Here is a 12,798-nt window from a genome sequence, read left to right as displayed (position 1 = left end):
TTTCATGTTATGTGTTCTAATTGGGGTAGTTCCTGTAAGTTTCACTAAAATTCTTTAACATATCTGGGATTGACCTTGTCTTAAAAATCCCCTCCGTAGTACATGTCCTATCCAGTTTTATTCCCGTCTCCTCAACTCGCCGTTTATTGCATTCGTGTCCGCCCTGTCTGCCACTTCCCAGTTTGTCACGATCTTCTACATTTGTACCACCTCGTCTTCTGAATCCTCCGCAGGCATTTAAACTTGAATACATGTAATTTCTTTTCCTATCTTTGTCACTTTCCAAATAGCAGCATTGATCTTAATAGCGACTTGAATAACTTGTCTTCCGTTTTAACTCCAATGTTCCCTGCACTCCACGCTTTCCCCAGTTCTTGCCTTGTTTGTCCTGCTTTTGATGCCTTGTGATCCTCCTCCTCATATTGTCGTTATTGCTCCCAGGTAAACAAATTCTCCCACACCTTCCACCTCGTCTTCCCTTACCTTTACCTTCTTGTCTTTCTCTCCATGTATTCTCATTGTCTTGCACTTCTTGCTATTCAACCTCAACTATACACTCTCTCTGTTCTCTTCTTCAATTTTGTTGTTTTGTCTGTATGTCTTTGAACCTTGATGATATAAGTGGCAGGTCGTGGGCAAATACGAGTTTTCTAATGCAGTCATAAACTTTCACCTCATTCCTGTTTTCCTGTTCTCGATCACTATTCTCATATGTTGTCTATTGTAAGTAGGAACAGGAAGCCGGACATGACAACCCCTTACGTAACTCCCGTTTTGATCTGGAGCCACCCTGGTATCTCTCTCTTCAATCATGGTACACCCGAACGCATTGTATAGCTCTCTAATCATCTTGACCATCTTCTCTGGCACCCCACACGATTCTAATAGTTCCCACAGGCTCTCCCGGTGCACACAGTCGAACGCTTTCTCAAAGTCCACGAAACACAAATACAGTCCGGCGTTCCATTCGTGTGTCTGTTCGATGACATTCCTCAGGATGAAAGTTTGATAGCATGCTCTTCTTGTCGGTCTGAATGGAATGCTCAGCTTAGGCTATGCTATTCAAACTAACTATGATAAAATGTTAAAATGATTCCAATCAGACCTGCCACGGATGCTCAGATGATTTTGATACAATGACATTATACACACCATGAATTGTGAAATTTGCAAGAATGATACGTGGGATAATACATTTCGCGTTTAATGGTAGCTTTAGATAAACTGTCATTACGTTACTGATAGCACATTTTTTGCATTTGTATACTAGTATATTTACAATGTTTTTGCCTTTTATATCTTTACAAATTGTTCATGTAAATTGTACATTTCCTCATTAAGGCGCTGTAGTTATAAACATTGTGCGTATCAAATTTGATCATATAGTATATCTATTTTGACAGCTTGGACACAAATGAAAGTAAACTGAAAATACATGAGCTGCAACGCTTCACACCGGCATACTTTTCACGAAACTTAAGCGCCTTCTGAAGAATGCCGACGTTAAGCATCGCAGTTCATACCCTCATGTATTTTCAAAATTGAAATTTATTTCTTAAATGACTGTTGTGTATATAGAAAAATGCATCTTGCATTGCTTCGATTTATTTCTAAACACACATAAACATTTATATGTGAGAAAGAGTCAATGGAGACTTATACAAACCTCAGATTCAGTTTCTCCATCGTCAACTTCCCATATTTATGTAGCAATATTCCTGTATCACCTGCATATGGTGTTTACATCTCTCAACTGATTCGATATGCAAGAGTTTCTACGTATGTTCAGTTTTTAAATCGAAGCAGGCTACTGACAAACAAGTTGATGATGCAGGGATTCCAACAGTCTCGTTTAAAATCAGCATTTCGCAAATTCTATGGTCGTTATAACGATGTAGTTTGCTAATACAACCTATCATTGGGTCAAATACTAGTTGACGTGTTTCATGCCGATTGTTAAGCCGTTCTTGGCACACTGATTTTGACTATGGATAAATCCGTTTATCTGATCAAGATATAGGGCTCACGGCGGGTGTGACCGGTCGACTCCCCGAAGACACCTGATTCCACCTCTAGTATATCCAGGAGTCCGTGTTTGCCCAACTATCTATTTTGTATTGCTTATAGGAGTTACGAGATTGATCACTGTTCGTAATCTTCGCCTTTCATTCATGCTTATATAGAGATATTTTTGCATGGGTCATATAATACAATTAGCAACATTTTCAAGGTCAATACGATTAGAAGTACAACATTTATCGAGCCCGACTAAGCTGGGAGGGCGAGGTTGATGTTGTTTTAATATCGAGGGTAGATGAAGCATCGAATTGATAGAGAGAATGTCAATATAAATGAATAATTTTAAACATCGACACCGGTTACTAGAGCCTTCGAAACGATACCTGATCGGTCATCTTTGTTTAAGTTAGTGCAAGACTTGGTTGAAAGTGAAGAGACACATGCGGATTTGTTTATTACTGGACTGAATAATTCAAATCAGCGAGACAGGCTATCAAACGATGTATCATCGTTTATCTTTAGATCGGGTTCAATGTTACAATACTACAGTTTGTAATCGAAGTCACCTTTCTTTACAATAACGGGTGCAATACCTAATCGACAGTGAGTAAAGACGCGTGTATTCATTAGAAAATAATAACGAATTCATATGTTATATTCACCCTAAAGGCACACTGAAGTGAATATGACGTTTTATTATTACACTGTATTTTTTCATAGCTTGCTGCTTCTCATTTTTAAAATACGTAAGCTCGAAACATACATGTATTTATACATATGAAATTAAGTTACCATTAAAATTAAATTACCATCGAAGAAATATCTATGGAGGTTTTAATTGACCTTGCATGTGCATTATTTGAATTTTTCTATTTTTGTTTTTAAATACCTATTTTTATAATTTATATAGGTTGGAATTTTATCAGTCAAGGACAAATTCCTAACAACCGAACGATAAATAATGACAAACAAAAGATCTGATCTTAAAAACACATGTAATTGGCATCTCCTCCAAGGGTAAGTGATACTTATTTGTATTGGTCAACCAACATATTAGGACCTAAACTACTGTAACAGTCAACAGTCTCCAATCAAAGTTATATTGAGCATACCAAGAACTAATTCACGGGAAATGGATGTTTTCCTAACCAAGGAATCACATAGAAATGTTTTCAAACAAGGGCGGAAGAAATCACGATGAATGATATCAATCATAAGGATTTAACACCAGTAAGGCCCGTCACCTTCTTAATAATCCTATTACAAATAATTTTTCTTTCATTCTTCAAATTGACTTGCTTAACAACGTTCTTTATACAACAAATTGCATTCTTCTTTCTCGAAACCTGACGTAACTGGTTGTGCAACGGACAGTCCTTCGACTGAAGTAAAATGGGATTCATATAATTTATAAACTCGATATTAATTCCGTTATACCATAACCTTGTTCCTAAACTTATTAAATTTTGGCATAGAAATTAATGAGATTTTAAGTTAATACTTTGTATAGTTTTGTTCTTAATGTATTTGATTGAAAGATAAGAACCCGAAATTATTGATACGATCAATGTTGCCTTCGACTATTATCACATAAAATTGATGAAACTTGTCATTCCGGCTTCCTGGATTATTTTTCAGAAGAGTGCGCGTTGTAAGGTAACGTCCACCCAAGATCTGTGTACCTGCATCCAAAATTTATCAAGACTTTTAAATCATATCTTTAATAAATTAACTTGATTAGCATGTAACTCCGCGACTTATCAACAACTAGTAAACACAAGGGGTCCGCGTCCCACAGCTGGCAGTGGAATTAATGACTCCCATTACCTGAGTGACATGGGCTATCATATTGCAGGGATAGGTATGGTCCTAACAACAAATAGGCGTTTGTTTACGTCATCGTAGGCACGGGGACAAAACTTTGGGAGCTTTTCTAATTACCTAACATTTGGGCTAATTATGTGACATACTTTATACCTGATGTTTAAGTGTGTGTTTTTCACAACACCCAAGTGGAAATATACGGACGCCCAATGCGCTAGGCAACTATCATCTGTGTTTTACCGATATCGGAGGACCGAACAACGTGAATGGATGGAATAAATTTCTTTGTAATGGATAGTTACATAATCAGACGACTGTCGCTCTGGGGACATATCTTTTGAATGCGACAATATTTACAGGGAAACATAATTTAGGCCTTGTAGTGAAAGGTACTAATGACTTTGTACTCCAAAATATGGTCAGGCTGTACGGATCACGTAACCAAACACTAAAACTTTCTGTAGGTAGCTGAAAATCCAGATTAATCGGTTTCATACCATTCTGAAATCAGGAAATCTGTCATGATAAATGTTGGTATATGTTTGCAGTTTAATGAAACTGTAAGAATTGTTGAATTTATGATGAACATTTCATTTGACTTCTGGTACAAACAGTGCATTACGAAGGGGGTTTGATAAATTCTAAAGTTTTACAAAGTTCTTAATCTTCTTAGGTTTATATGCATGTACGAGTATCACCCACAGCAAAAACACAAACAAAAAGAAAACTGAAGTTAGTTTTTTTTAAACGACAACATACACATATAACTTGTCCAAAATATGTTTACTAGACGTTTTTGACAAACACTCGAATCATAGTAACATTTTTTTTATCGTTACCATCTTCAGGTGTTAACACATTAGTTTTCATGAGTTGAGTTTATTACAAATACAGGGATCATATATAAATCGTTATTACGTAAACCTGGAAATGCATACCGTTTGACTTTATTATACATTTCGTCAAAATATCACAGTCACTGATTTGATGTATGAAAATCTCTTAATTCCTTTTTTATTTCCCATTCAATCAATTAAATAACAGTTCACTGCAGAATCATCAAATACACAGGGAATTGTGTCTAACGTGATATTAACGTCAAACACAATTGATTGTATATTGGAAATAATTGATTTCATTGTAAACGAGTTTAGAAATTAATAAATTTAATTTCTTTTAGGGCAACGTGTTTACGGCATAAAAATCATAAGTTTTAATATATCGCCTGTTTCAAGTTTTTTTTTTAAACGACAAAGACCCCATTTGGGATATATGAATAAAATAACATATACATAGACTTGGTACAATGTCATCTTCACAAGTCAAGCGTTATTGATTCGTTACTTCGCACAAGTCAAGGGTTATTAATTCGTTACTTCGCACAAGTCAATCGTTACTTCGCACAAGTCAAGGGTTATTGATTCGTTACTTCGCACAAGTCAAGGGTTATTAATTCGTTACTTCGCACAAGTCAAGGGTTATTGATTCGTTACTTCGCACAAGTCAAGGGTTATTGATTCGTTACTTCGCACAAGTCAATCGTTACTTCGCACAAGTCAAGGGTTATTGATTCGTTACTTCGCACAAGTCAAGGGTTATTAATTCGTTACTTCGCACAAGTCAAGGGTTATTGATTCGTTACTTCGCACAAGTCAAGGGGTATTGATTCGTTACTTCGCACAAATCAAGGGTTATTGATTCGTTACATCGCCCTAACCCTTGCCATCAGTGAACGAATCAATAACCCTTGACTTGTGAAGATGGAAAAATGTGAATACAGGGATTTGTTACATGTAGGTGCAGTATAAGATATGATATGGAAGATACAACGTATATAAAGTATACAGAATATATATAGTTTATTAAGTTCTTGCTTTATGACGACAAAATCTTACATAGTTTGGCAAGGCCATAGAAGAACTTGAGTATCTTCACTATTCATTGAATCATAAAATTGTTATAACTACATGTACAATGGCATTCTCAATATGTTTGAAATAAAAAATTCTTTCGTTCAGATCTAAAAAAAGTCATATTCAAGGAAATAAAGAAATTCTTCTCTAATATTTCTAGATTCACATATATGTATATTACATATTCTATTGTCTCTATCAACACCCCACAATCTACCTTGATCGATTGGATATCTACATGTATGATTCAAGCGTTTAAAATGATATAAAGCTAATCTAAAATCGGGGCATAAATCCGATCAAAGTCATGTAAAGGCGTAAAATTCGATACTTCAGAGCTTTGTGAATCTCATAAATTTTGGAATACCAATTTTGCTTGAATTGATCCATTACCCTACAGACTTAACCATTTTTGATAAGGGTACTTGTCTTGGGACATATTGAGAAATCCAAAACTCTGATATACCAGTGTTCTTTATTCCGGATTTAATAAAAAGTTTCAATAGGATATCTGCCTAATTCACCATGTAAAACATTCATGGGGAGGACTTTTTCAGGTTTAAAACTATTTTGTAAAATTGAAAAATAATAGTTTGGTTAATTTGAGAGCAATCATACCTTACAAGAATATGGTAATATTGGCGAAACCATGCTGTCAAACAAATTAAGCTGAATATCGGCAACTTCAATAAACTAAACACGGCTTTCCTACTCTGTTCACGCAACTTTGTTTTATTCGTAGGAAATGGATGCTTACTGGAAAAAAATGGCATCTAGGTGAACAACCTCATTTCTAGACAAATATTCACTATTGTACCTGAATGTAGATAATCATTTTCTACAGACAAATTTTCACTATTGTACCTGAATGTAGATAATCATTTTCTACAGACAAATTTGCACTATTGTACCTGAATGTAGATAATCATTTTCTACAGAAAAATTTCCACTATTGTACCTAAATGTAGATAATCATTTTCTACAGACAAATTTTCACTATTGTACCTAAATGTAGATAATCATTTTCTACAGACAAATTTTCACTATTGTACCTGAATGTAGATAAATCATGAAGCTGTTGCTTACGAAAAACGAAATCATTAGTTTTGGAAGCATTGACTGAAATTTGTCGTGCAGATTTTGCTAAAATGACCGTATCATCGGCAAACACCAACGACAAGAAATGTAAGTTTAAAAAAAGTATCATTTTCATCTGTACTGAGCAAGACGGGAACTGCTCCAGTAACAATATTTTGTTCAATCATCATATGCTTTTGAGCTAAAGTCAACAACGTCATTAAAATAGACAAAAGGTCCATGGACCACATCGCTCACCTTAGTCGCATTGTTTTTCCGAAGGGGATTTTCAAGATATCTTGACCCTTGACTTTTCACCCCGTATCATGACCCTTGACTTTTCACCCCGTATCATGACCATACGTCCATGGAGGTTGTGACTTAACTGAACTTGATTGACACAACATCAGAATGCGTCAAAATCGATAAGACTAATATGGCCTAGCTGGTACATATATAGAAATTTTTGAAAAAGAGTTTAACGTCCCCACATAGTCATGTAATATTTAAAATGAACTCGGAGTTGAGTTCCACCTGAACTCCAGGCCCGTGAAACATAAAAGGTGCGACAGGCCTAATTGGTTACCGGAATATTTGTTAAAAGTATCACTGGCCCCAAGGGCACGGAATCTATGACACTTTTCCTGTTTTGCATATCTAAGCTAAATTCTGATATTCAGTAGCAGAATAAAACAAGATGTGTTATTTAAAAAAAAAAAAGCACAAATGCCCCAAAAATGTCCATACTGATGAAAGATATGTTACTTAAACGCTATGTGGTTATTTTGGACTGACTCTAGTACCAAAATCCCTACCCTGATATCATAAAATTTACAATTTTGGTAAAGGATTACCTGCTTCTTTTAAATATCCATTTAGTTTCAATCTAGTATCAATAGCATTAAAGAAGATGTTATCTAAATGTCATCTTATAGCGTAGCATTATTTTCGTTATATTATCTTCTTTTGGGGAAGTCAGACCTCGAGTCATTTAACTTTGCAGGTATTTTGATGTAGAATTGTATTAACTGATTTCCACCAGAATCCTCTGTTGAGGGTTTCTTTCATCTAATAAATGACAGTTTTTAATCTCAGTCACGCTTATTGTTTTGTTCAGATAGCAGTTGACGAGCTTCGTTGAACAGAGATTTGTGTAATGGAAGCTTAACAGTATTAAATGTTATTTAAATGTTTTACTCATAAACACTATATACCAAATTTGACCCCCGCATCTCTACCCCGAGGATCATAAATTTACAATTTTGATGCAGTCCTTCCTGTTATACATCACTATGTATGGTTTTTCCTCTAGATGTGCGGTTGGGGAGAAGATTTTTGAACATTTGTCAATATTTTGTAGTTTTGGCCCTGCTCCTAAGGCCCCGCGGGTGCAGCAGGGTGCAGGAGTCCTACAATTTACAAGTTATTCCCTTGTCTCAAAGATGATTCATACCAATAGAATCTCGCGGAATTAGAATTCTTTAATGTAGCAATATAATGTACTTTATTCACAATCTATTACATCAGCTCAATATTACATGTCTATGAATGTCATACCTTTCTTTTATGATGAATTTCTTGGGTTCTCATACCTCTACAATACTATAATATGTTGAAAATCAAAATCCTTGCAATACGCACATATCTTTTACAAAGGCCCTAAACAGGTCGCACTAGGTCAATGGTTGAGCGCTCGCTTCGTAACCAGCCGGAGTTCGTGTGTTCGAGCCCCGCTCGTGCCATGGCCATGTGCTCCTTTGCCAAACACTCGGCATTTAGAAGTGAGAATCACAGATCTTTCGGATATGACCTTAAACAGGTTGGGAACACTTCCCCTCTAGAGAGATATTGTTGCGAAAACAAATATATCCCGTACAATCGAGAAAAACACCCGAGCACATCTCTTCGTGTTTCACGTGAAAAGAAGAAAAAGTGCTAAAATGTCCGATACTTCTTAAAATAAACAAATCTAAACAAAAACACTCACCATGTGCATTGGATTTCAACCTCCTTCCCTCATACGCAGCAACGATGATATGAAATTTCTTGACTGTGTTGTCAATTATTTAGAGACAATGCGTGTCATGTGATTGTGTGTCGCACTTATTCAGCATTGCACGGAATTTACCATTATTTTCAACCAAGACACCAAAACACCTGTTTATGGCAATGTTTACTTTCTCGCTAAAGAAGGATAATCGCGTTTTAGCGATAAGATCGGGCAATAGGGGAAGTGTTCCCAACCTGTTAAAAACGGAGGTATCATGTCGCGGCAGTCGTTGGCACGCAAAAGAACCCTCACTGCTACGGCCCTGAGTGCTTAGCATAGGTCTAAAGAGGTACTTCATTAACATCTAGTGACGTCTCAATATGAGTGACGTAAAAATAGACAAACAAACAAAGGCCCTAGCATTCATTTTATGATATTTCCTCAAAACTGACTGAGTTCAGTAACGTGTAATTTTCTAAAATAAGAATATCAAAATCCTTGCCACATGCAATACCCATATCAACACTAAAATAAGAAGGCCCTTCCTTGAAAAATGTAGGAGTCAGACAGACAAATCATGTACTCTCTCTGTAATATTTCTTCAAAGCTGAATGAGTTCAACGTGTAATATCCTCAAATATTGAATAAAATCAAAATCCTTACAACATTCACGTTTTCAATACCCATACAAACACTCCGTAATAAAAGAAGGTCATCACTTGAAAACTGTGGAAGGAGTTAGCCGTCAAATTATGTATCTTTCTGTTTAGTATAAGGACACGCCTATGTTTACCCAACCCTTCGTTCCTAGTTTTATACAACACTGGTAACGTGTGTATTGTGTATTACGTCATGTTTTATGTTGTAGTTTATAGTAATGGCTAGATAAAGCACGTGTTGAATTTACCCACTGACTTTTCTTATTTCCTAACGAAACATGGTGTCAGAAGTGGGATCCTTTAGTGTGATCAAAACGATCTAGGACTTATACACATACCTAGTTAGTTCAGCATCATGACATTGCGATTTAATCCACCGGAAAGCTTCAACTTTGGAAATCCCTCGGAGTGGCCCGAATGGAAGCAGCGATTTTTACGATTCCAAGAAGCTACCAAGTTAGGGAAAGAAGCTGAAGGTGTACAGATAAGTACCTTGATTTATGTGATGGGCAAAGAGGCTGAGCATGTACAGATTTAAATCGTTCGTATTTGATGATGAAGAGGATGCTAAAAAGTTTGCACCAGTCCTCAAGAAATTTGATGACTATTTTGTGCCAAAGCGCTACATAATTCATGAACGTGCTAAGTTTCATCAGTGTAGACAGAATCCAGGTGAGAACGTTGAAACTTTCGTTAGGAATCTATATGAGATTGCTGAACATTGTGATTTTAAAGATAGGGATGACCAAATCAGAGACAGAATAGTACTAGGGATTCTAGTTCGGGGCCTCTCCGAGAAACTTCAGCTCACAGCAGATTTAAAGCTTGAAGGCGCTATTGAGAGAGCGAGACAGAGCGAGATGGTAAAATCACAAATTAAGGATCAGTCCTTATCCCACAAACACGTAGAAGGAGTCCGTAAAAGCACAGATTGTACTAGCCATAACAATCACAGTCAACAACAAAATCGGAGACGTCGTGGTCCACCCAAAAACACACGTCACCCTCGTAGTACAAACAACAACACAGACCAGTTCCAATCACAGAGCCGATGTTCAAAGTGCAACTTGCGACACAACAAAGATAAATGTTTCGCCAAAGGGAAGCAATGTCGCCGCTGCCATGGTTACAACCACTTCGCAGTTTGTTGTACTCGACAGGCCGTGGATGATGTGCACCACTCACCTGCAGCAGGGGATCCACTTTTCCTAGGAGCAGTGACCGGTTGCAAGGATGATGACGAGCCCTGGAACGTAAACCTGAAACTGTGTGACAAAGTTGTAACTTTCAAAATAGACACAGGGGCTGACACCTCAGCAATCAGTGAAGGCACTTTTCGTCAACTGAATCATCCGGGACCACTGGAAAAAGCAGAACCTCTCTTTGGACCAGGAGGAAGACTCCAATGTTTAGGGAAGTTCAATGCTGAAACTACCCATAAGGACAAACATTACTCATTTCCTGTGCACGTCATCAGAGGTAACAGTAACCTGCTAGGAAGATATACAGCTAGTACCATGGGTCTGATTCTGAAAGTTAATAATGTACAGACTAATATACCAGTGTTCGGGAGCTTTGGACTAGTCAAGTGTGACCCAGTTAAAATTACACTCAAAAGAGATTATAAACCGTATTGCCTTACTACAGCTCGAAGGGTTGCATTCCCCTTATTAACCAAAGTAGCAGCTGAACTCCGTCGTCTGGAGAGTGAAGGAATCATAGAGAAAGTGGAGAAACCTACAGACTGGTGTTCACCAATGGTTCCGGTTGTCAAGAAAAATGGAAACGTACGAATATGTGTTGATTTAAAAAGGCTGAACGATGCAGTAAAGAGAGAACACTATATGCTACCCAACCTGGACGACATAGCACCAAAGCTTACAGGAGCACAATATTTCTCAAAGTTAAATGCATCCAGTGGCTTTTACCAAATACCACTTGATCCGGACAGTTGTGAACTTACCACTTTTATAACTCCAATGGGGCGTTATTGTTTTAAAAGAGTTCCATTTGGAATTACGATCTTTCAGAGGAAAATGACCGAACTTCTTAAAAATCTTAAAGGAACAGAAGTCATAATTGATGACATTCTAATTTATGGCACCAGTAAAGAGGAACATGATGCTCGCCTAGATTCAGTATTGCAGACAATTTATCACAGTGGTTTAAAGCTAAACCGTGACAAATGTGAATTCTGTAAACCAGAAATCGAATATTTTGGACATATTATCAGTGCTAAGGGTATCCAACCTAGTGCCGACAGAATAAAGGCTATCAAATATATGCCATCACCAAACAATGTTGCTGAGTTACGCCGTGTCGTAGGGATGATAAACTATTTGGGCAGATTTCTACTTAACCTAGCCACTGTTATTAGTCCGATGACAGATTTGTTTAAGACACATATTGCATGGACATGGGACTATGCTCAAGAAGAAGCATTCAACAGAGTGAAAGAACTACTCACCAACACACCTGTTCTTACCTTCTATGACCAATCGAAACCGATAGTTGTAAGTGCTGACGCCAGCAGCTACGGACTTGGGGCTGCATTATTTCAGGAGGAGAATGGAGAACTCAAACCAATAGCATATTGTTCCCGCAAGCTTACAGCAGCTGAGGAGAGATATACTCAGATAGAAAAAGAGTGTTTAGCTGGACTCTGAGCCTGTGAAAAGTTTTCACGCTACTTGGTGGGTCTTCCCTCGTTTAGACTTTTCACTGACCATAAACCATTAGTGCCTTTAATCAACACCCAAGATCTTGACAGAGCACCACTTAGATGTCAAAGGATGTTGATGCGATTGCGAGGATACAACCTTAAAGCAGAGCATGTGCCTGGGAAGCTACTCATTGTACCAGATACATTATCAAGGAGCCCAGTGAGCAGCGAGGACACAAAAAAGTTCAGCATAGTGGAGGAAATTGAGTGTTACTCCGTTGCAGTTGATTCACTATGTCCAATATCTGACCGACTATTGGGAAAGATTCGTACAGCATCAGAATGTGATCCTATCCTACAGGAAGCTATGAACTACACCAGGTTTGGATGACCAAGTCATGTGACCTCAGTAAGAAATGAACTGAGATACTTCTTTTCATCTCGTGGTGAATTGTCCATTCCCCAAGGGTTATTGTTATATCGTAACCGCATTGTTATTCCAGTCCATCTTAGACGAGAAACTCTTGAAGGTATTCATGAGGGACATCTTGGATTGAATAAGTGTCGAGCTAGAGCACAAGCATCAGTATGGTGGCCAGGAATCTCAAATGATATTAAGAGCAAAGTCGCTTCATGTAACCTTTGCCAGGAACA

The 12,798-nt window shown here is 37.4% G+C and overlaps 1 protein-coding gene across 1 annotated transcript; it reads left to right on the top strand.

The window, feature by feature from the left end:
* The first annotated feature begins 10,006 nt into the window (after window positions 1–10,006).
* Window positions 10,007–12,148, top strand: LOC125667020 (uncharacterized). Its single transcript, XM_048900301.2, has one exon. It carries the CDS (start codon window positions 10,007–10,009, stop codon window positions 12,146–12,148), a length of 2,142 nt encoding a protein of 713 aa, XP_048756258.2.
* The last annotated feature ends 650 nt before the right edge of the window (window positions 12,149–12,798 follow it).

The sequence above is a fragment of the Ostrea edulis genome, chromosome 2 (assembly GCF_947568905.1).
Source record: "Ostrea edulis chromosome 2, xbOstEdul1.1, whole genome shotgun sequence".
Taxonomy (NCBI): Eukaryota; Metazoa; Mollusca; class Bivalvia; order Ostreida; family Ostreidae; genus Ostrea; species Ostrea edulis.
This window is presented reverse-complemented; position numbering and strand designations above follow the sequence as displayed.